Genomic DNA, 25,348 nt, shown 5'->3' with positions numbered 1-25,348 from the left:
TGATCAAAAGGCAGGGATCTGAACTGTTTGGGAGCTGTAACATGGGTCGGGTTCAGCAGAAACAACATTAGGAAAAGATCTCTAGAAGCAGTGCTTTAGCAAGGGTGGCCTTGATGCTTTCTTGTTCCATCCCCCATTGCACTCCTGGAAAGGCACTAATGTGTTGTGTCCTGCATGTGAACTTGTGTCTCTCAACCTCTGGGCTCACTCATTTACTGACACATTAGGGATGTAGCTCTGCTCCTTGCCTCCTTCCATAGCCTTGAATCAGAACACTGATCCAACCCACCCACACCATCCCAGGTAATATCTCAGGAGGAGTTTTGAGCTCTGAAGGGCTTTGGTCATAAAAGGCAAGGATAACAGCAGCAGATGTTTGTGTGTTTGCTTGTTTGTGGTTTCCTTGATGCCTCACGTATGCAGCCCCTGGTCTGTAATAACTGCTATAGCGGGTGTTTTTGTGGAAACAAATCACCTGCTTTCATCTGGAGAGCAAAAGTGATTGTGCTGGGGGAGCATGATCTATTTTTCATATCTCAGTCTTTCTTATTATTTAAATGAATGTGAGTTGCAGTTGTCATGAAGTGAAGGATTGACGGCAATTAACTAGAAAAGCCTCGGTGCAAGCTGTTTCTGCACAAGCCTGTTCTACCTAGCTCTGTCACTGTATCTTTCTTGGGACTTGAAATCTCCCACACCAGCTCTGACCTTGTACCTCTCCAGCCCTTCTGCCCTCCCAGTCCAGGGCACCCTACAGTATCTTTGCCCTTGTCTCGCTCCTGCCTTGCAGCTCTCCTCTTCCAATGTGCGCTTCCCTCATGGAGAACAGCCACTGGTTACTTTGGGATTTGTTATTTGCTGTCAGTGACATGGAAGATGAGATGCTGGGCTGCCATCAGCCTTCTGCCATAGATATGAAATGTAGAAGAAACAAATATGTGACTTTTAAGCCATTCCTCTCAGTGTTCATTCCCATCTCTCCAGAATCAGTCCCTCCTGTGGGTGGGGCATCCTCCCTGTCCGGGGATGGAGGAGTGGGGTACTACAGTATGCCTCCTTTCATGTCTGGCTCTGCTCCCCACCCCAACCAGGGGCATCCTAAGCACATTGTAATGGATACTCAATATGATTTACACTGAAAGAACAGAAAAATATGGCAATCTTATCTTTTTCAACAGTACCTAAGACCTTGGCAGTGCTTTCCCATGGTCCTTGGAGCCAGAGGGGTCCAGCAACAGCCTGGTTTGCCCTGAAGTAAAATGCTGTTAGTCAAATTATGAAAATGCCTGTAAGTGCTGTTGAGCTGTAGTATTTGCCATGCTGTGGGGCTGCAGCCTTTGGGTTTGCACCTGCTAATGGTTCTGAGAGACCAGTCACAAAATAATTTTCCACTTGAGAGTCAACAGGAGATGAATGGGCAAATGGAAGCTGTGACACCCAGAAGATTCTGGTCCCAGGAGATTTTATTTTCAGCAATCCTTCTTTCAGCAGTCTGGGACCTGTGAAAACCCACACATGGGGAAAAATAATAAGGTCAAAGCTTTTCATTTTAAGGTTGTCCTAAAAAGGTGTGCGCAAAGTAATGACAAGTGCCAAGGAGGCAATGCTAACTGGTGCTGGTGCTGACAGTTTTGGCATTTTAACATGCTGGCTTGACGCCCTGAAAATTAAAAGTCTCTGACTTTTTATCTGAGTGAAATTATTGTCCACTGGCTTTGGATTCTAAACAGATGAAGCCAAGCCAGGTTTTAAATTTAGAGGGAAATTATTTCCTACCCTATTCCCCTTGTCTTAGCCTTTCCTTGCCTTCAGACTGAGGTGGCAGCTGAAAGGAACCAGCCATTTTATTCCAAACAGTATTTCAGCCTTGGTTGTCCTTTTCACCCTCATCTGAAAAAAAAGTGGCAAGACAGATATGGCCATCTGGACACATGCTTTTCCTCTTGGGCATTTGGTAGGCATGGTAAAAACTGCTTGTACTGGCTGAGTTTACTTGATCCTCTGTGAAGTAAAATGTCTTGATGGCTTTGGAGAGAGGCAGTTTATACTTGCCCCAGCTGGAGCTCTGCTGCTGCCCTGTAGTGGCTTTTGCTGCTCTTTCCTCAGCCATTTTGGCTGGCATTGCACCATTCTACTAGGGCTTCACACTGGCCCACAGCGTTACCTGCTACTCCTGCTTTAGTTTAGCCCTTCTTGGTTTGTTGCACGGCTTTTTTTTTCCATATGGAAATGTTAACCCCTTGGGGTCACGATAATATTCTCAAAATGTGGTATAGCCACTGGTTTTACTCCTGGGCTCTCCTTACTCAGGTTTGCCAATGCACCATGGAGAAGTTGTGCTGAGGATGCTCCAAAGTCACTGTCCTTGTGTCCCCTGACAGAACACCTGGGCCTCAACTTTTGAAGAAATAACAGCCCTGATGTTCTTTCCCAGACTAAGCCCCTCGGTCCTCTCCTGTGTATGTTGGTCTTCTATCAGGTCTGAGGTGGCCCTCGAAGTTGCTTTGCTCCCAGTAAGTAAGAGTAGCAGTTTGGATTTTGGCACCAGAACTTTCAGGGCTCTGCCAGCCTGCAGATCTGGTGACTGGAACAATGAGCAGGTCTGTCCTGTGCCATGCGACAGGATGTTCCCCTCATCCACTGGAAAAGAAAGGAAGTGAGTTTTCTGTATCTCCAGGGATAAGTTTCCATCCCCTCTCTGAGGAGCCTGTTTTGAAAGTAAAAGTTTTTCCCTTATTTTGAGTCAGAATTTTCCCTTCACTGCAGCTCATGTTAGCTGCTTTTCAGTGTTCACTGTGCACCTCTGAGTAAAGCCTGCATCTGTCTTTTCTGCACGTTTGCACTCAGTTTTGTAGAGAGCAATAAGATCTCCCTCAGCCTTCTCTTCTTCAGACTGAACAGACCCATCTCTCATAGGTTCTCCCATCTTGGGAGCCTTCAAGTGGACTTGCTCAAGGGTGTCTATGGCCTTCTTGTCCTGGGGAGCCCAAAACTGATCTAGTGCCTGAGATGCTGTCTAATAAGCACCATGTAAAGGGTTTTAGACACTTCCTTCCACTTGGGGGGTTATACTCTTGCTAATACAACCCAGACACTTGGTTTTTGCTGCAAGGGCATTCTACTAACTCATGCTGAACCTGAAGGATCCCCATGTGTGACTCCTTGAGCCTAGAACTTTCTCCCTTCCAGAAAATATCAAGATGGTTGGTCCCTAAAGAGGGACTGTTATTGTGAGGCTTATTCTACCTGTCTAAAGCAGTATTGCCTCTTCTTAATGAAGTAGTTGGTAATAAACTACTTCAAGGAACAGGGATGGCACTGTGATATCCTGTGATACTTACATCTAAGCTAGTTCACCATTCAGAGCTGGGTACACGCCAGCCACTGCTTTGCAATTCTTTACCTCTCCTTTCCCGCCTGTCTTTCTTAGAAAGCCTGTATCTGAGTTACAGGCCAGTCCTAAGAGCTGTTTCACCCCGCTCTGTCATCCCAATGGTTTTTCACTGTGAATGAAATTCCAATGGTTCCCTCTGTAAATTTCTGTGAACATCTGATTGCTGCTGTTTTTCCACCACGATGCCTGCACTGGTGCATAGGCATTTGAGGTGGGCCCCCGGCTGTCCTATTTTCTCAAGGTGCACAAAAGCCGTCCCCATTGTGTTGCCCCCCGGCTGCTCCCTCGCTGCCCCCCCTGCATTGTCACCTCTCCACAGATAACAGCAATCCTTCCCCAGTGCACCTCCTTGCCTGGGTGTGTGAGCCTGTTGGAAAATAGATGTCGGCCTCACTTTACTCAACAGGTCCCCTTCCTTCACGGGGGTCCCATGGTCATAGATACTCAAACGTTGTACATGAGTTTGGGGCCTACAGAGAGGGGCTAATGAGCTGTGGGTTGTAAACAACATTCCTGTGATTCCAGCAACACAGCTGGAAGTAGTGAGTTGCTCTCGTCAGGCTTCATTTCCTTTTCCCCACCTAGCTTATAGGCAGTGTTGCCTCAAAAGGACCATCAGCCCCTCCTTCCAGGCAGGGAAAAGCCGCTGTCTGTTTAGTCTGTGGTAAGCAAAGCAGAAAATTGTGTTGTTTCATTCCTCGCTACACACAAATTTGGAAGCTGAAAATATATTTAAAAAAGCAACTAGAGGATTCCTTTTTAGTGAAAATCCCTCACCACCTGACATGGGGTGTGAAGCATGGAAGCATGGGTATGAGAGAGGAAAGACTGCAACAGCTGGCACACTCCACACCTGGAAGTGCCTGTTCAGGTCCCAATTCATGGTCGCTCTGGTGCAATGACACAAACTCAGCTTGGAAGGTTTTTAAGGATCTTGAATGTCCAAGTCATGGCTGATCTTGTGAATCTTAAAGATTCTACTGTGCCTTTGGTGCTCTGTCATGTGTGGTGCAGTCATCCAGAAGCTGCCTACTGCAGGTAGCCCATGGGGGATCCCTCTTGGCTAAAAGGTATCACAGAAACCAATAACTAATACACCATTTGAGTCAGTGCCTTGAAGCCTGGCATCCTGCAGGATGATGTAGAGCTCCATCTGGGACTTCCCAGAGTGTAAAAATTAGCTGGGATGATACTTGGAGCCTGCTGATCCCTTCCATGCAGCCTTGAGGTGGGCAGGCAAGTTCTGAGAGGTCATTTTATGAAGACCCCCAAACTTGTCCAAACACAAAGCATTGCAGTTGCAGCACAAGCCATTTCTAGCTGTAGAACCTTGAAATACAAACTACACATCAATATATCCTAATCTGATGTAATTTCAGAAACCTAGCTAGTAGTGAGAGGGGTGCAGCCTGTGAGGTGAGTTTGTGGCTGGCTCTGGTTAATAGGTAGGTAGTTTATTAAGCCAGGCAAGCTGCCCTCCGTAATTCTGCTTGTAACAAGGTCAAACTTTCTTTTGTCTTCACAGTTCCACCAAAGATCTCAAATATCTCCTCAGACATCACCGTGAATGAGGGCAGCAACGTGACCCTGGTTTGCATGGCAAATGGGCGTCCTGAGCCTGTCATCACCTGGAGGCACCTCACTCCTACAGGTAAGAAATCCAACTGGATTCGATTTGTGAACTGTACAGTAGTTCCCTTCTCTTCCAGCATCAAAGAAAATTTCAGTAGCAATATAGGCAGCTATAGAAAAGTGGCAAGAATCTTAAATGTACTTCAAGCTTATTTTGCAGAGTGAATTCCCAGGCACAATAACCAGGTTTTCCAAGTGAACAAATGAAATTACTTCAATAGATGCTCTGCAGAATTGGACCTGTAATTCTATTTAGCTTAGGTCTTCATCTAGCTGTCCCAGTCTCTACTGCTGGTAATGCACAGCACAGTGGTGGAGATGAAATGCTGCTGGTGCTAGACTGAGGGAAAAGGATTTCTGTTGAGACACTGCATAAAAGAGGTTCTTTCTGAAAACCATGGGATTTGCTTCCTACTGATTTGCCTTAAAAGAGAGAGACAAACAGTGGCCCAGTTTATTTCATACTGCTCTCCACTTTGGCAGGCAGCCAGAAGTCTTGTGTCTTCTGAGGTGAGTAAAGAAGGCAATTGATCTTCAAGGTGAATGAAGAGCAGGATGGTAACAGAATAAAGAAGAACTCACCATCTTTGTTCTGCTATCTGACTGTGCCCTCCATGCTCAAGGATGTGGCAAGTTTGGGAGGAGAATGTCTTTTTAGTGGCCAGACTCTGTGGGGTTAGCAGCTTGGGTTGCAGGAAAATCTTCAACCCCTAAAGATATAACAGTAGGATGAGAACAAGAGGTAGGTTTCTATCCTTCCATCTCATGTCCTTGGAGGAGAGAAAAACTCTTTAGCTGATTTCTTTTCCTATCAGATACTCTTTAATCTAAAATGCATGGGGAAAACATTGATTAGTCCCATATGAATGATCTTCTGTGATACTCCCATATATGTAAAGGGTTGAAGAGGATTTGAGGAAGGCAGAGAACAAACATTCTGCATGCGCTACAGATAGTCCAGCTTTCTACTGCAGTTCAACAGCCAGAAAAGGGAGAAAAGTGAGCCAGAAAGTGTTGCAGAAAGAAAATTGGAGAGAGATAGAATGGCACATTGGAACAGAGCTTAATCTAAGGGCTATATCCAGAACCCCCTCATTTGGAGCCTGTGGTTGAGATTGGGGTTATTTAAATTTCCTGTCTTTTTTCTTCAGCCGAACCAAAGTTCTCCTGAGCTTTCATGTATATGAAAGCTAGATATGCAGTATGGATTTCTGGCCCATTTCTTGCAATGCCAAGAGAAAAAAGATGGGGAAAGCCTGCCAGGAAGAGGTGAGAGCAGGGCTGACTAGGGGCACACTAGTCCTCTGTGGTATTATCATCACTACCTGACTTTTCTGTTCTTCTTTTTTTTTTTTTTTTTTTCAGAATTAAGTATGACTGTGCCATTTACATTCATAGGAGAAGCAAACTTTTTTTTTTCATCTTTAGTTATGTATATAGAATCTTCTAGCTCTGTTCTTAAGGTTTACTTCAAATCAAATCTTCCATATTACTGCTGTATCAGTCTTTCAGTTATCTTTCTTGTATCCAGCTAAAAGATACTCCCTATCTACTCCGTGAGCACAGCCTAAAACTGAGTTAAGGGCGTTAAATCTTCATGAAATCTAAGACCTGGTACACATGAGATGTTTTCTTCAGAGCAGTGAGAAGATTCTTGTCCTGACTCATCATTTTGGCTGCTGCTGCTTTGTGGGAGGTTTTTTTTCATTTGTACCACCTATTTCACTGTATCAGACACAGTTTTTTTTTTTGTTTTTTTTTTTTTTTGTTTTTGTTTTTTTTTTTTTTTTGTCTTTTTTTACAAAAGTCTACAGAACAAATCCTCACATCCTCACTCTGGCTATCCCCTCTGGTTAGCAACACAGCTGAAGAATCCCATCCCTACTGTGACCGTGGGGACCGTTTTCTTGGCTCTGTTGTTCAGGTTTCCAGCATGTCCCTTCACATTTTTTCTCCCATGCTGTGTGTCTCAGAGGTGTTGCCATGTAAGCATCCCTCAGCACCACCTCACAGACTCCTTTCTAATCCCTCCTCAGTCCTCCTCCCTGCAGTGAAGCCTGCCAAGCACCTCCTGTGAAACAAACTAGAGGTTATGATGAAGGGCAGGCAGTCCTCAGTCTGTCACCTCCATGTGTTACTGATTGTGGTTCTTTCTTTTTCCCCATCTGAACCCATCTGCTGTCTTTTACAGATAGAGAGGAACTGCTTTCAGGCAACATCAGGTCTTTGAGCAGCGTAAAGCCCAGTAAGACACTTGTCTCAAAATGGGAGACAGAAGGGCTTCTTTTAGATGTTTTCCTTGAGGTTGACAATTAATATAAATTCGAAATCTCTTACAGAGCTGCTGCAGTTTGAAACGTGTCTTATCTTGGAATCTCCCTTTTCCAGAACTGCAAGGCATTTTGGCTCCATTTATGCAAGTTTTGAAGACATCTGCTATGCATCAAAGAGCTATTTTAGATCACTGTAAAGGTTTCTAAAATATATCTCTCTCCTTTAATTTTTTTCATGGTTAAGCTTGTGACTGAAGAACTGGAAGAAAGAGTGTTACTGAGCTTGTGTGGGAGATTTTGAATGGCCAGGAAGTGAAATTAAACCCATATCAGGGGCAAGAGGGCCAAATGACTTTTTCTTTGTGCACTCTCCTCAAGAAGTTCATTAGCAACTTTGTCTGCTGTTTCTTTCATTCATTGACTTCATCAATAGAGTTTGTTGGCTAATTACCTGAGTTAGGACCACAGAAATGATTGAATTCTTGTTGACTGGGAAGTGAAAGATACAAATGCAAAGGCAAGGCAGTGTTGATACTTAGGCAGAGAAGGTAGGGATGCATGTGATAGGTCATTTAAATGCTGCAATCATAGCTTACTTATCTGCCTATCTGGGAAGCGAAAAAAATTGATTTATAAATTGCTGTGTTGCTTCCTGTTCCGGTTCTTCAGTGAGCAGTTGAACCAGACATTTTTCTCACTTCAACTACAAATCCTGATGCCAGCAAGCAGCCCATAGGAAAAAAAAAAACCTTTCCTAACCCTGTGAGAAAGCTAAAGTGTGACTGAGGTTGATGACTGTAGCACTGATGCCTAGGAGGAAGACAGGTAAGGGGAAAAATACTTTAATAATTCAATGGTAAATGACAATACAGATCAGCTTTAATTTGATGAGAGCAGGAATGACATTCCTTGGAACAATGCAAGTCCTTGCTCTGCTCTTACATTCCTCTTCAGTTGATTGGCAGATGTATTTTGACAGAGCAGGTGGAGAGAGTCACCAAGACCCTTTTTTTTTTCACCTGAGGGGCCATTGTTCTTTAGCATGTTGGCAACCTGGTCTGAGTAGTTGTGGATAATTTAACAGGCATTGTCTGGGAGCACGAACAGCTTCATTAGCTCTTCTCCTCTGGCCAGCAGAGCTCTTTTCTGGGATCCCTGACCTGCATCTTCCAGCAGCAGAACAGCAGATCCCTCCCTGCACATAGTCTGATCCCTTTCCTATGATTCAGGACGCAGCTGCAGGCTTGTTAAGCTTGCCTTACCTGATGACTTTTGCCACCCTGGTTTATGATGGTAACCCATGGCAAAGACCATAAAACTGAAGATCTGAACTGGATTTGTCAGGAAATTGTGATGTGTTCAGTTAGAGTGGGGGTGAGTATTGATGGTGTCCTATGCAGTCTGCATGAATTAGCAGTTGTTAGCATTAGGAATACTTCACTAGGGAACACTCCATAGTCTCATGTCTTGAAAGGGGCAAAACCCAGCTTCTTTGTACCAAGAGTGGGTGGTACCCTCTTGTTTTATTCTCCTTACTATTATCTCATAACTTACTTAATCCCTGCCCCACATAGGTATAGATTATTTTTTGTCACTGAATAACCTCAAATATCCCGTAGTTGCACCACATCTTGGATGAAGTCCTGACACAGGACCGTTTATCACTTACCACACTTGCATGGTCTGTGAGAGATACCACAAGCAGCCTACCCACCTGTGGGTAGTTATGTTAGAAGGAGCTCTGTTTTCCCTGTACCTTGCACCAGGATAACAACTAACACAGCCAAGGAAAGAGTCCAGTGAAATAGTTCAGAGATGGTAGCCAATGCCTGCTTTCAAGCCCATCTTAGTTTTACTTCATGTCTCTACTGACTTATGTTTATTCAGGCTAATGTGTCTTCTCCCTGCCTGCAAGCTGCTGAGATCACAATCCAGAGTATAAATTATCATTTCTCATCTCTGTGTCTTATTCAGAGCCAAGCTAGGTGCCTGGTTGACTTAAAAAGAGCTTTCTGGTAAGAAGAAAAATTAATGTACATTTATATCCTTACCAATAAACTCTCAAGGGAAGCCCTAAAGAGTGGCCTCTTGTGAATCGGGTTTGCAGCAATATGAACATGGACAGTTGTTGCAAGGTCTCTGAATTAGCAGAGATCTCACTGCTAATCCTTTTGCTGTGCATGGGCAGGCAAATGCAGAAGAAGAAGCCATCTCCTGTGCTGAGAAGCTTGTACTTGAGCTCACAAAAGCAGCACCATTGGTGTTTCTGCTTCTTTCCCACAAAGCATCAGTAATTGAAATCTTCCCAAGGGCCTTGCTCATGGGTGCTCTGGCCAGTGCCTTTAGCTCCCATGCTGATGGCAGCCTGAGAGATGGTGACAGGGAGACAAAGCTATATTGACTAAAGCTGAGGGATTGAGTTACCAGCTGAGGAACAAGCAGTTCCCTTTTCCTAGAGAAGCTACAGAGTATGAAACCTGTATAAAGCCACTAGGTATCCCATTCTGGATCCAACTTCCTTGGCCTCAGCCCAGCAAGCCCACTTGATGGAGAAGGAAACACTCTGGACTCTTCCAAATTTCACCTGACAGTCTAAAGAAACCCACTTTGGCTCAGAAAAAGAGCTTTGTTGTTACAGTGGTAATCACAGCATAAGAAGAACCAGTCTAGTGCAAAGCAGATAAGTATTGATTACAACACCCAAGTTTCATGTCACAGCATAAAATGAAAGGAGATGAGAAGGCTTGTCAAATATGCCAGTCTGATTCTCCCTAGAGGGTGCTAGAAATTCACACTGAGTCTTAGGGAATTTACCATAGCCTGGGAAATTCAGGAGGGATAGAGAATACAGAAATGTGCCTGCATGCCCTGTGTAATTGAGATGGTATACATATAATATGTATATAAACAGCTGCAGAACTCATTGCCATGGAAAGTTATTTAAAGACAAGAACTTGGCAAGACTCAACCAGCTTGTGTATTCCTGAGGATAATGTGAACAAATCTGGATATTCTTGTTATTCACAATAAAAATATTGAAAAGGATGTTAAACTTCATGCTTTGGGGCTCAGAGATCAGGATAAGACCTGAAGTGAAAGAGACAGATTATCTCACACCCCTGCTCACTTGTGTATTTTCCTTCAGTCCATGCCAGTCTCCTTGTAGAGCTGAGCATTGAAGCAAGCAGAGACAGAGAGCTTTCTGAAGGCATGAGTTAAGAAGGCCATATTGGTCACAATGGGCAACTTTGATCATTATGTCCTGTGTTTGCTTGCTTCTCATTGCTGCTTAAGTCCAAAGCCTTGTTGCTTCACTTTGTGTTGCACAGGGAAACCCAGTTTATGCCCAAAGAAAGTAACAAGCAGAAGACCCTCAGCCAGAGTCACCACAAGTCAGCCCTGTAGGTAGCGGTGGGAAGCAGATTTTGTGGTTATCTAAAGCATTTGGATTTAGCCCGTCTTTCTGCTGCTCTCCTAAAACCTTAGTAAAACAGTTGTAGAGAAAAGTAGCCTTGTTTTGGGAGGAATGGTGTGGGGTTTTTGTTTGGATTTGGTGGGGGTTTTGTGGCATTACTGTCCCAGTTCTTCTTATTTCACAACCTTCTCTCCATCAAGGTATTTTAGCAAATGTTTAGCAAAACAGCTGAGGCAACTGATGAACTGATGATTTTTTAAATAGGTCTCCTTTTCCTTTTTTTTTTTTTCCTTCTTTCATGTTCAAAATACTTTCAGGTAAAAAATCTTCCACAGAGACCTTTCACTTTACCTCTTATACACTCCCAGTTTGTTTTAGCACACACTTTCTGAGATGCCTTTTTCTCTTGATTTAGTCTTCATCTTATCCAATATGTAGGGGAACAAAAAAGAAAAAGGGAAGAGTATGCTGGCTCATAAAGAGCCTGGGAAACAAGCCAAACTTTCAACTTTTTCAGGTCTTCTCCAGAAGGCATCTAAAGTTGTTTCAACCTCTATTTGCTTCCCACTAACACTTTTTCCACATTTCCTATATTTTTAGAGGTCTGTTTTTCCTAGGGCCCACAAGCTAGATCCACATTGCCTCCTTCTTCACCTGTAACAGACTTAAGTTGTGATGGTTCTCTCTCCCCAGCACACTTTATCTTCTTCCTTCTATGCCCAGCAACACATGCACTGCACAGGCATACTTCCTCCTGTAATCACCTTGCAATAATGCCCCATTTGGTTACTGTGGGCTGTGATGCTGTTTCACACTGTTTATGCATGAAATGTTCAATTTTTTTTTCATTTTTTTCTCTCTACTGTCCCAGTGCAGAGAGGGAGAGCAAGGCCTCATGAGTATTTTGGCATTTCTGGGCAAATAGACAAATAAAGCTGTTGTGAGGAGAAGATTTACCCTGCTGCCTACAGCAGTGGTTGGTGAGGGACATGTGGAATCTTCTGGTCAGTGCTTGTCTGCTCCACCTCTGGCAAGGTTGTCTGAGCTGCTGGCAAGATGTGGCAGTTTTGTATCAAGTTAGTTGCCTTCCTGCCACATAAAAATGTTGCTCCTTGCAGCAAGTTGGAGTTTGATAGAGTTGCCTCCTTTTTATCTTCTCCCGGATGGGTACCAATTCTAGTCGGTCATGCTGGTAAAGTCTTATCCATGGCATTTTAAAGGCTGAGCTGGATTGTGTCCATATGAAAACTTTCCTCCACCTACAGAAAAGATGCGTTTTTCTAGTTCACTGCATGCTGTAATATTACTGTCTTTGCAGTGCTGTGCCTCTCTCTACCCTCAAGCTTAGTGATACTCAGTGGGGACACTCCTGTTTAGCTGGGGCATCCAGGAACAGCTAGCTGCTTTTCCTCCCCTACCTCCATGAGCCAGTCTTGAAAGATCCCAGAGAGCTTAGATGTGGGAGTGAAAACTGAGATGAGTAGAAGAAGTAGAAGAAGTGAAGATGAGTATTCAAAATCTCCCACATTTAGTGACGACAGGATTCGCCATGTGCTTTCACAAGCAGGATCACAACAGAAGCTTAATGAACTTTCCATTTCTCCATCATTCCTACCCATTCCACAGACCCATTAAAATCAAGAGACTTTTTTATCCTGACTAGGACAAAAAGAGGAGAGGTCTCCTAGGCCTGCCCTGCTGAGACTGGTAGATGCAGTCCATCTGGCTGCCTTCCCTACCAGCCTTCCTCATTCTCTAAAACACACCATTTAGCACTCAGGTAGTCAACTGCAGTAAAACAGAATGTCTGAAGAGAAGGTTACTGAGTGCAGGACACTGATGAGGTGTGGATGTGTGTGTTGCTGTGTCTCCCTCTAGTGATCTTAACTCACAAGTCTGCTTTGGGTCCTTTGTGATTGGAGCTGCTGGTTTGGGGACAGAGCTTCCCTGGATTCACCAGAATAAAAGGTGGATATTTTAGGACTGGGTACCATTCCCCCTGCCATCTGGAGGTCATATTCCCCATTGGCAGCTCCGTGTTTGCAGCTGTAGTTCACATCTGGAAATTTAAATGCGCTTGTAAAGATACAGAGAGGTTGATTGTAAATTAAAGAGAGAAAAAATTCATAGCATGTGAAATGGAATAGTTTCAATTCAAACATCCTTAAGAAAGCTAGCCTTAAGAAGAAAATGAGGAGGCTGCAATTTTTTTCCCTTGTAGCTGTAATCTATAAGTGGTTTCACTTAAGGCAAGCATATTTTTCACTCTCTCTTCACAGTAGGAGAGAGACACACTAATAAAAAGGGAAAGTTAAGGCAGTAGTTTATGCTTGGTCCATGCACTTTTTTTTTTTAATTTTATTTTTTAATTTAGAGGGAGAGACCACCATTTTGTTATTATGCCATTATGTGACTACAACTGATCTCAGTGGCTGCACTGACTTCAGTGCATGATATATTCTACACTGGAGCCAGACCTAGTGTCTCATCTCAGGACCACAGTGAGCATGGATGACAGCATCTACTACAGCACATGGGTCCTGCCAGGACAGGATGTCTGGAGGGAGTTTCCCTCCAGACAGCCCCAAAGCCTTCACCCCTTCAAGCATCTCTTGCACAATTATCCTACTGTCTCTTGCCTCTGTCTCCACCTCCACACCAATCCCAATCATGAAGCTGCTTATATATTCCAGCTCTAGAGACAGCTGGAAAATAGGGTGAGAGAGAAGAGCAGGGTGTAGGGAGAAGCAAAATATTTGCAAGAGTCTTCTGTATATGTAGATAACCTAGGGCAAAGAGAAAGCCAGCTTTAGGGGCAAGATATCCTGAAACTGCTTCAGCAAGGTCAGGTGTCACTCAGCCTCCTGCAGTGTGGAGCTTTTCTCCCAGGCCTGAATACAGTTGTAGTGGAAGGGGAGTCTCCCAGCTGAAGGCACTGAGCTATTTTGGTAATGCCAGGCTGTGAAAGACCCTGGTGTTGTGAACACTTGTGCTCTGTTTACTTCGTCAGCCTCCCTTCTGAGCCTTTCAGAAATATGTCTTCACAGCATCCCTCCCTTTCCTGTCTGAGGAAAAGCGTGAGAGATTGGAAACATGATTCAGGAGGTTATTTTTTTATTTTTTTTAGGAGATGCATGTACAAAAGCATTGTTCTTATTTCTTCTTCATATCGTCTTTCTTTTGGAACAGCACCTGAAAAATATGACTCTTCTGATGTACTCTCTATTTTTTCATGCACTGGCTGAACAAATCATCCTTTCTTGTAAGCTCCCAGTGAGTGCCCACCGCAGTGTTACTGTGGCTGAGGAGCAAAGCAGAGGGGCTGGGAGGGGATGAGGAGTGCAGGCCCATCCAGGGGAGCAAGAGCTGTGGTCTGATGCAGCCTTTGAGTTTCATGCCCCATTTGGAGTGACTGACCATTGGAAAGATGAGCATATCCTGCCGAAGGATCAGTACAATCTGCAGGGTAGAAAACTGTAATGCAGGTATTGATGGTCTGGAAAAGGCAGCGATCATGGGAGATTTCAGTTGTATTGGCTGAGGGCAGTGGCAGATTGGAAGGGTGATGGAATGAGGACAGGACCACATTTATGGCACTATATAGCACATTCAAAGAGCCCATCCCTTGTCTGGTCTTGTATCCCAAGAAAGGCACCAGTGAGAGATGAGATTGCTGCAGTCTGGGGAAGGCAAAAGGAGAGCAATGCAATCTCCCAGGGGCTCCTTAGGCTCCTCATATGGGTACCTGTGGGTCACTGCCCTGTTGCATGTGCCTGGCTGAGAAATGCTGGCAAGATCATCCTAATTATGGGCACTGTAATGGTGGCCATATGTCATTGACACCCTCCTTACCTGCTGTGCAGCCTGTAGATTTGTAAAAGCGGCATGAGTATGCAGGTGCACACTGCTGCATGTATTATTTGTGAGCACTTGACTGTGCGTTTATTCATGTGATCACCATGCTGGTGTCTGTCCATGCAGTTTGCTTCACAGATAAGCTTTTTGACGTTTACCTGCCTTATCCACCAACCTCAAAGGCTTGCATTTCCTTTAAGGTGGAATTGTGAAACATAGCAGTAAGCATGAAAAGTAAGAGCAGAGTATCTGCCATGGTTCTGTACACACCTGTCCAAACCCTGGCTGAACATGCTAAATTACAGCGGCATGACAGGGTCAAAGATTTAGTATATTCAAAGTCAATCATGATAGGAGACAAAATTTCAGAAGTTCCCCAAACTGCAGAAGCTTAGGTCAGACTCCAAACTCTTCAACTCCAGCCTCTCTCTAATGTGCCCACTTTTATCTACTGCATTTATCTCTGCTGTACTTGAGCATCTTCCAAGCAAATAAATAATTGGATCCTGCTTCTGTCTCCCCTTCTGCCCAAGGGACTTAAAGTTAACTTGTGCTGACTGTTGGGCTTTGGGTATGTGGTAGGTTGACCTCGGCTGGATGCCAGATGTTCACCAAGGCTCTTTATTGCTCTACCTCCTCAGCAGGATGGGGCAGGGGAAAAATAAAAGATGGAAAAGTTCGTGGGTCAAAATAAAGGCAGTTTGAGAAAGCAAAAGCAAAGGCCACTTACAGAAGGAAAGGAAAACAAAATATTTATTTTTACCCTCTGATTGTCACCAGAAGGCAATCTTCAGCCGCTTCTCAGGAAGCTGGGCTTTAGTACACATAGTGGTTTCTTCAAAAGACAAACATCATAGTAATGAATGCCCCCCACCCTTCTCTTGGCTCTTATTGCTGGGAAAGTGCCAAATGATATGGAATATTCCTCTGGTCAGTTTGGGTCAGATGTCCTGACTGTGTCCCCTTCCAAGATCTCACTCATCTTCAGCCAACTGGTGAGGGGAAAATGTTGAGACAGCCTTGATGCTTGTGCCAGCACCCCTCAGCAGTACAAAATAGCAGTGTGTTATCAACACCTTTCTAGCTCCCAGTGCAAAGCACAGCACTCTGAGGTCTGCTGTTGGGGAAATAAACTCCATCTCAGCAAAACCCACTACAGGAGAGAGGCTGCTGTGACAGAAGGAACTCAGGGCACAAATAGGTAAATGGTCCTTGTGCTGTGAAATTCAGTGACCCCCTTTCCTGTGGGGAGATCTGCAACCATTTCACTGCTATGAGGAGAATTCCTTGTGGCTCTTGGGAGCTCTCCAGGGGATGACACTTGGATACCCATGTTCCCTAGATATTTCTTCAGCAAGCTTCACCTCTGATGCCTGGAGCTGCCTGTACCATAACTTGAGTGAAATACAGACCCATAGAGAGGCAAGTCACTCCTTGCAAGAGGCTGGGATGGGTCTTGGAGTCCATGCACAGAGCAGAGCCTGTAAGGGACTTGGGAACAAAGAAAAATCACATTTGCTGTGCAGCATCTTCTGCATGAGACCCAGGGAAGATGAGGGAAGGAGACTGTTAACTTGAACAGACAAAAGTAATTAGAGGACTAAAATAATAGATTAATGAGTAGGCAGTGTCAGGGGAACTTATTAATTATCAGTAGAGGATTTCCTTCAGTGTGCAGCCTGGCCGAGGGCATGCAAGATAGCAACTAAAACTCAAGTCCCATTTAAGGGAGTTGCTAAGGAATTAGCAGCACTGGGTGTCTGGAGAGCGATAGCAGAGGTTGCATTAAATGCTTCCTTTGAATCTTGTGTTCTGTGTGGCTCAGGTAATGGCTGGGGATGAGGGGGATCTGGGAAACACTAGATTGTATCTAACCAATGTTAATAATGGCTCAATAAAAATGCTCTGATAAGAACACATTAAAGTTTCACTGTTAAGCACTCACAAGCCTGGTAAGGTTAAATTTAAGGTTACAGATGCAACCTTAACTCTTCTCCTGCTGAGTGTACCTTAGCAGGCAGCCTCTAATTAAGGGGCATTGGGCTATTGCTCAAGTAATATAACATCAGTTAATGCTCTCTTTGGCTTTGGACAGGTGCACACAGTGTCTTGTAATATTGTGGGTTTGTCAGTGTGTGCCTGATGAAAAAGAGTCCATTTTAATTGTGGCACTGAACATACTGCATTAGTTGTCCTGGAACAAAGCTTGGTGGTTTAGAACGAGGTCTGTTTAGACTGTTCAGATGCAGGGCAATCCACCACCATTCTCTCAGGTCAACATTTCATATGTCAAAAAGCTGTAGTCATGGAAGATGTTGACATCAGTTGGGTTGAAAATGGAGCTTTCCTTTCTAAGGACTGATTTCTGCTCATTTAGCTCATCATATTGTGGGGTTTTTTGCCTTTCTGAAGCATTCAGGCTGTTCACATGGTGAGGTGGTACTCTGTCCCATCAGACTGTGCCACAAAATAATGCCTTTCATCTATCACCAAGGAGGTAGCTGTTCATATATCAGCATGTTTTCCATTTAGTATTCCTACATTTATAACTTCAAATCTCATTGCATGTACTAAGGTTGTGATACAATAGGAAAAATATAAAATGTAAAGGGCAAATTTGTTCTTGGGGAGCATTGCAGAAGTTAATGGATTTAATGGTTTTAGACCAGACATCGTAGATCTAACATCCTTGCTTAACAGCAATGCTGAATTGTTAGCCTGCCCACTGAACACAAAGTTCTTAAAAGAGAAGCCATCCCTTCTGCTGTGTATGTCCTCGAGCAAAAACCTCTGTCCTTCCCTGCTTACCCTTCCTGCAGCAGCCTGAGATTTCTCAGAAGTCACCATCCATGCATTCGGCAAACATGATCTACAGCACTCCTGCTATCCCACTGCTCCTCCTTGCAGCTGTGTAGGGAGGCCTGCTTTGGTTGCATTTGGAGCAAATAGTCAGCATTGTTGGACTATGAGTCTTTTCAAACGTGTTGGGCATCATGTGAGCTGGGGTGCAGATTTGCATGTGAGTTTGAGAGCATCTAAAGCAGTTCAGATGCCCTGAGCTTTATTTATTGCATTTTGGATCACCATCTAAAGAACAGATGGGGATGGCAAAAGCAAGGGCAGCAATTTCAGCAGCAGCTAGTGATTTGTAGGTATTTTTAAAGATTTCCAAATGTGTTTTGTCTGTCCTCAGCAAGACACAATTGCGTTGTGAGAGCTGTCCCTTAGAGGCAGGTGCAGGCTGGTCAGAGTGGAGCAGAAGCTGATCAAGAGTGTTACGTGTGAAAAAGAAAGGTCACATAAGCTCAGGTGGCCCTCCAGGAGACAGGCTGGGTGACCATGGGAGGAACAGATCTTATGTGTGAAGTATGAGAGAACAACTGCGAGGAGGAAAGGTAGGGAATTTCATAGAAAGTCCATAGTATGGTGAAATATGCTGATTAATTTCCACAGACCAGCACAGGTCTGAAGTGAGCTAAAAATTTCCTTGCTTGGAGACTTTAGGGATCACTGAGCAGAGTTTGTTTAAAAGAAATGAGCTTCATCTGAGAGGTTTTGCAACTTGTGCTAATGAGAGTCTGTCTGTCAAACTTAAGTGGCATCAAGTGGCCCAGAACAAGGGCTCTTGGGCGTTAAATGGTTCCTACCAAATACCAAGCCCATTACCACGATTGGCTGTTGTAGCCCTCTAAACGGCAAAAGTGATTAAATTGGTCATTATGAAACACTAAAGATGCATAATTATGAAAAATAAGGTTTGAGTAAGAGGAGATTTCAGCTCACTCACTGCTTTGTATCTCAAGAAAGAATCAATGTAGAAATGTTTTAAAAGCATCCAAGGGTTGCCCCTTGTCTGGTTTTCTCCTGATAGTCTGGAAATTATGAATGTGTTTGGAAGTGAAGGTATTTTTCCAGTCTCTAGGCAGATATTAAAGCTGAAGACTGAATGTCCCAAGTCCCCCTCTCTGCATGAATGTATTTCATTGTCCAATCTCTCCCCTCTCTTTGCTAAGGTGAGGTCCACAACTCACAACTTCCCTTGCTCACCCTGACTCATCAAGCACTCTTGATTCTTCTGAGAGGGAGGGAGGGAGGGATTTAAATTCTCAAAGTGTCAAGCTCAGGCAGTGCTGCTGGCATGGGCACAGATATGTTTTCTTCTCCTAGGGAATCCTCAACTGTTCCAGAATGCTCTTCTCCATGCCATGGAAAGAGGCTTTCTAGGAGGCAGTTTAACAAAGGTCTGTTGCAAAAATCGAGTGTTAGGCTTTGATCACTGTGCACAAGAGGGCAAGGGGCACTGAGTATTCATGGAACTCTGTACAGATGGGCAAGGGAGTTGAACAAAGAGTTGCAGAGCTGTCACACATTGTTGGGCATAGGGTGTTGTAGTGGTGTTGCTTCAGAGAACCCCTCAGGTGCTGTTCTGCAATGAAAAGGCTGGAATAGCACCAGGTATAGAGCAGAATGTGGGCACAGGGGTTCTCTGGCACAGCTCAGTCTACCCAGACTTCCTAAAGTTCTGATGTTCTTGGTTTGCACAGACTTTCAGCAGGAATAGATTATTTATTCATTTTACTGTCTTTTTAGTTCTCTCCTTCTTTAGTGCCACCCCAGTGCTAGAAGAGTTTTATAGCCTCTTTAGAAAGAGTAATAGTGATTCTGAGTTATGTACAGCCTCTGGGGCCCTCTGTTCTCCTTGGGCTGCTGCTTCTCACTAGGTGTGCAGTTGCTGAGCCACCGAGCCAAGTGCTTGTTTCTCTTGCCGAAACTAAGCGGTCACCGGGGATGTACTGGTATTTACATTCCATTATTCCTGTATGAGATACGTAATGTACTAGGAGATCATACCCAAAACTCTTCTGACCATTCATGTCCCTCATCTGTCTGTCTCTGCTCACCTTTCTTCCTCGTGTGACAGCTGATGTTGAGTATCTTTCAGGAACTTGATTTGTTTGTAGATCAAATGCCTTTAAAAAATCATCAGACATTGCTTGGCATCAGAGTGTGTCATTTAAATCTGTAGTTGCTTTTAAGAAAATACTCTCTGCATGTCATTTATGGCATTATTCATATCCCAGAAGACAAGTAATGTCATCTGCATATCAATGTGAGATTGTGCGGGCCAGTAGTCTGCTGATTTGCCATATAAAGTTGTGTTTTCCTCAGTACTCTTGTGGCTGCCATAGTCAAAATAAAACATACTGTGTCTTAAATGGAAAGCCAGCTATTTCTGCCTTTTGAAGGGGCTGCATTCTTCACAGACATAGAGTTGTAACACTCCTCTTGGCACCTACCTGTGCCTCTAAACCTAATGCTACTCAGCCAGATCTGACCTGTCTAAAAAACTACTTGAGTTAATTTCACAGAGTGAGATGCATCCTGAAAAGTTTCAGATCACTCTTGAGGTGCTGATAAGAGGACAAGTTGTGAAAATGATTTGATTTCCATCCTTAGATGTTTGAAATTTTGTCTAATTTTTTTTCACAGCTTCTTGCAATTTGCACAAAGTTGCTGGCTTAAGCCCACAGTTGTACAGGAAAAAATTATTCTCTGTGAGGATGAATGTTTCCATGAATTCCGTTTATGGGAATGCAAAAGTATTTCATTATGGCAGCTCTCCTTCAGAAAACACAGTGACCACTGTGAAGTTCCTTGCCCACACAGTAGCTTGTAGGCCTTTTTTAAAATGTCTACATTTAAATTTCTACGAAATTCTAAATTTTCCATGTTATTGGCCTAGCTTATGCTAAGTAATAAGAGGACTGTGGTTGTCATTATCTATGAATTTGACACTATGGGTGTTTGTATCAGGACGTAGCTCACTTTAGATTAAACTGTCTCACTGAAAACACTTTGTTGCAGAAAAAAAAAAAAATTGCCCAGATGCCTTGAAGGCCTTAATTTCTGTTCAGGGACCAGTTTTTCACCAAGTTATGTACTAGCGAGCTTGCAGGAGAGAATGAGTAAAAAAGTGATCTGGATTTCACATGTGGGACCTTTTCCCAGCATATTTCACCTTATAGTTTGGTCTGTAAGCCCCAACTGCATGTTAATCAGTTGCTCTTGACAAGGATGGCTTGGATGACAAAAAGTGTGTGTGTGGGAAACTCAGGTTTTTAACCAAAGAGATTTTCATATCATTTGGAAAGGCCTCAAGACCTCCTCAAACTTTATAGCCTTCATGGCCAGGATTTCAGTGTCTGGAAATTGTACCTTATGAGGAAATCTGCATGTTTTCAGCCCCAAATTGAATATACTATTGGCAAACATTGCCCTGTGACTGTAATCTTACTGGTAGTTGCTGTCATTTTGCTGAACTTTATCACATCGCTCCATTTTGCAATTCCTGCTTTAATCTAGTGGCTATACAATGTCAATAAATCTAGGCAGGAATGTGTCAAATTCCTGTTTCCACCTGTCAAACCCTAGCTTGGAAATTCAATTTTAAGGTTGTAAATAGAATCCACTTGGACTTGTCTTCACATTGCTGTGGCAAATGGTGTGCATTGTCTTTATGATGCTGGAAATAGCTTCACAAGGAGACAGATTTGTTCTGGAGAGCTGTCCAGAAGAGACTTTTTGAAAGTGACTTTAAATATGAAAGTGCCATCAAAATACTAATGACAGCAAAGGCTATTAATTTAGCTAGATAGTCTGCAAACTTAAAAATGCCCCTCCTAGCTCTTGTTTAGTAGACATCAACCTAGCAGAGGAATACCAAACTCATCTCTCTGTTACTTGGCTGTTTCCTTCCTGACCCTCTGTAATGTAGACTCTCTCCTCTCCAGAATTCCCCATGTCAGGAAAAGAAAATGGAGAAAGGTACCCTTGTCGATAGCTCTTCCATCAAAGCCTGCCTCATTTATATGCAGGCAATAACTAAATGATGCCTGTGGGGAAAGGCAACAGAGACAGGCCTGGTTGAGTAGTTTTAAGCGATTCTTTCCCATATGCATTTTTCAAGTGTTCTGAAGGCCGTTTAAAAAGGTAACTTTACTTTAAATTCCTGGACTTGCAGGAGTGTGAAGAAGCAGGATTATTAAAACCATGCAGCCCCCTTAAGTATCTGAAAGAGAGTGCAGCTTGTACTGAGGTGTTGCACAGGAAGATAAGAACATTTGCTGTCTCAAGATGCTGTTCCCTAAATGGGTCTGGCAGTCTCCAAAGCATTTTTCCTATAAATGTGGTGCTTGGGACAGGAATGTAGCTAGAACCTCTTCTCTTGCCAGGAGCTGGAAGCTTTGGGGCTATGAGAGTGAAGGGGCGATAATTGTCAAAGAGCTTGGAGCAGATGCCCGTGGGGGAAAGAAGGCTTTGCTACAGGATGCCTGTCTCAAGGAGGAACCCCACACATGGCGATTCACAATCAGCATCCTCAAGAGTGACAAGAATGAGGCTCCCTCTGCTTCTGCTTCCTTAGGTCATTAAATAAGCACGGCTCTGGCGCTTGTCTTTTCTCCTCATATCAACATTAGAAACCAATATTCATAGCCTCTTACATACTTTCCCCCGCTCAGTGCTGGCAGCTGTTCTCTCACCCCCTTCCTGCACTTGAGATACCTGCCGCAGTAATGGGATCCTCCTGCAAGCTCTTTAATTGAAAGGAATTTCTGTCTGGCCCGAAGATGTCAGGAGGCTGACGGAGACGTGTTTCTATAAAATGAGGCTTGATCTACAGTGCAACAGGCAGCATCTGGATCACTGAGAATCCTTCACAATCGCTGGCTTCATCCATCTTTTTGAGGGCGGGGCGGGGGGGGGGGGGGGTGCGTAATTAAGGTGCATCTGTCAGGGTGTGGGTGCTGGAGACCCCTCTGGCTCAGATGCCAGCTCTCCCTCTGCAGCTCAGCCTGCAAGGTGCCATTGCTTCTTTTCCACATGGTGCGTCCCCTTGCCTGCTGTGCCACTTCCATTTCTGATCCTCATCAATTTGAAACAGAGCCCTGCTGACCCTGCTGACCGCTGCTCATACATCTCTCGGCATGGTTAATAATAATGGCCTCTGTGGGAAATGATGGGCTGAGAGAGAGGAAGGACATAATGATGCTCTGGCTGGGGGTAGGCACAAAGAGGAAAGTGAAGTGACATGCAGCTAAACAGCAAGAGAGGGGTATGATGATAAAAACAAACAAACCTGCAAATGTCTAAAAATACACAGTGATGGCATCCCTGAAACAAATAGGGAGAGACAAGCTTGAGTCCCTAAGGGAGAGGAGAAAAGAGAGAGAGAGAGGAAAGCGAGCAGAGAATCAGCCAATCATTGAAATGGCATCAGGGAAAAAAAGAACTGGAAAGCACAGACAGGCTTGGAATTGGCAGGTGGCAAAGAAAGAGGATGAAAGACAGAGAAAGAACATGGAGGAAGGAAGATGTGGATGTAAGGAGTGAAACAGAAGAGTGGAGGGGATGGCTATAAGGACTTAACAAAAGAAAATTGGCACAAAACTGGAGGTGGGGGAGCATAGAGGGGAAGAGACGGGAGAGACCCATGCATTGGCAGAGGAAGAAAAGCAGAAGGGCACTGAACCAGGGTAGAGAAAGGAGAGAAAACAAGGTATTTGGGTGTAGAAAGAAGGAGGAAAGGAGAAAAAAGTGAAAGAAAGAGTTAAAGAGGAAGTTGAAGAGCCCCTGGTCTGGGCCAATAAAGTTCACCAGAGACACAAACAACAGGGTTTGGAAACCTGATGGCACCTGATTTTACAAGGCTTCATCAGTCCCCATCAGCTGCTTGGGATCCCAGTTTAAATTCCAGGGAAGTGTATTTCATTTTTGAGTAAGCAGAGTTTGATTTTGATGGAAAAGCTTTTGGCCCTGCACAGCAGCCCCTCTGCCTATGGCAGATAGCAAGCAGATTTTTTGTGGGTATTACCATAGCAATACAATGACCCCAGCAAGGAAAGCAGCAGACACCTCTTGGTTGGGCAGACCAGCCACTTCCCTGCTCAGTGTTTGCTGGGTAATTGTCCCTAGTGCCTGATGCTGCGGCAGAAGAATGTTTCCTTCTGTTGGTAAAGCAGATCAGTGCTGACATCATGCACTATCAGAGATGTTGCTCTGATGTGCAAGCAGTTGCTGCTGCCCTTGGCACTTATCAATAACCAATTATGTGTTCATCTGTGTTTCCTGGCTCGCAATTTTTTACCCCCACACAGAGGAAATCAGAGAAGATGGGTAAATTTCCTCTCCATAATTTCTGTCCCTCAGCTGTGGCTGGGAGGAAGCTGAGTGGCAGTTGTTGGAACAGCACTGCCTTTGCTGTGCTGCAGGGAGGTTAGCCAAAGCACAGGGGTGAGCTGTGGCTGCTCAGGCAGAAGTGTGTGGGCAGATCTTTGGCAGGGTTCACCCCTCTTCTTAGTAACTGAAGGCCCTTTTGCAAGCAATCCTCTGTGGTCCTTCACTGAAACACTGGCACTTGTGTCCTGGGTTCTGTGCTCACAGCTGGCCCTGCCCTTCTGTGTAACACTGCATAAGCCAAGGATCTTAATGTGCACCCTCTTCTCTTCCCCAAAAGAAATGTCTCCATCAGTCATGAGAATTTTAGATTTAATGTATTTCTAAGGCATTTATGGTTTTTTTGATGGGATGGAACAGATAGGCATTTATAATGAGCACAAAAATAGAATCATAGAATCATCAAGGTTTGAAGAGACCTTTTAAGATCATGAAGCCCAGCGATCCACCCAGCACTACCATTGTACCTACACCAGTAGGTACGCCAGTAAACCATATCACCTATTGCCTGATCCAGGCACCTCCAGGGATGATAACTTCACCACCTTCCTAGGCAACTTTTTCCAATGTCTTACCACCCTAACAATGGTTTGTTTTGGTATTTTTTCCTAATGTCTCATTTGAACCTCCCTGTCCCTGTTAAAGTCCATTTCCACTGATTCTCTTACTTCAGGCATGGTAGAAGAGACCAGCCCCCACCTGGCTACAGCCTCCTTTCAGGCAGTTGCAGAGAGCGATAGGGTGCCCCCTGAGCCTCTTCTTCTCAAACTAAACAAACCCCGCTCCCTCAGCTACTCCTCATAAGATGTCTCCTAAGCCTTTCACAAGTGTTCCTGCCCTTCCCTGGACATGCTCCAGCACCTTAATGTCCTTTTTAAAGGGAGGGGCCCAAAACTGAAAGCAATGGTTGTTTGGGGTCACAGGTGCAAATGCATGTAAAAATACAAAATTTGCTTACTTCAAATCTCCCATTTGTCAAATTGAGGCACACGAACAAGTCTGAAAAGCAACAAGAAAAACAGCACAAACAGAAAAAAAGGTATTTTTTAAAGATCTGCATCAATATTCATGGAAATATTTTTCATTGCTACACTTTTTCACAGCTTTTTTTTTCCAGCTCCTTAGAAGCCACTCTTACCCCTCCTATTTTTGCCATTTCAGCTTCCACCTCTCTCATGCAGTGCTCAAATAAGCTCTCATTATTTTTTTCTTTTCTGTAAAAGATGAGACTCGTTAGTATCAAATACAAGTGGTTGTGGCACAGAGAAAAAGAGGAACCTGGGTGAGCCTCCTGGCTGCCATTCAGATGCAGAGATTTGGTTTTCAATTAGATAATGCTCTCTGAAAACAGGACTGCTGGAGCACATGGGACAATATTGACTGAAGCACAAACCAATTCAGTGGGTGACCTTCATGCTCTTGCTATGTAGCCAGTGAGGGTGCCTGGCGTGTAAATGCCACCCTATCAGTATTCATTTTGTGTGACTTGTAACCAACCCGCACGAGGGAATGGATGAAAGGCAGCGCTCAGGTATGTAATATGAT

The 25,348-nt window shown here is 44.1% G+C and overlaps 1 protein-coding gene across 6 annotated transcripts in view; it reads left to right on the top strand.

Moving 5' to 3' along the window:
• LOC119707283 (limbic system associated membrane protein) overlaps window positions 1–25,348 on the top strand; it is a 998,862-nt gene that overhangs the window by 879,263 nt on the left and 94,251 nt on the right. For all 6 annotated transcript variants that reach the window (XM_038152399.1, XM_038152024.1, XM_038152213.1 and 3 more), the window contains one exon: window positions 4,920–5,045. In XM_038152399.1, the coding sequence (XP_038008327.1) occupies window positions 4,920–5,045 (126 nt within the window). The remainder of the gene's footprint in view (window positions 1–4,919; window positions 5,046–25,348) is intronic.

The sequence above is a fragment of the Motacilla alba genome, chromosome 1 (assembly GCF_015832195.1).
Source record: "Motacilla alba alba isolate MOTALB_02 chromosome 1, Motacilla_alba_V1.0_pri, whole genome shotgun sequence".
In the NCBI taxonomy this organism is placed as follows: Eukaryota; Metazoa; Chordata; class Aves; order Passeriformes; family Motacillidae; genus Motacilla; species Motacilla alba.
This window is presented reverse-complemented; position numbering and strand designations above follow the sequence as displayed.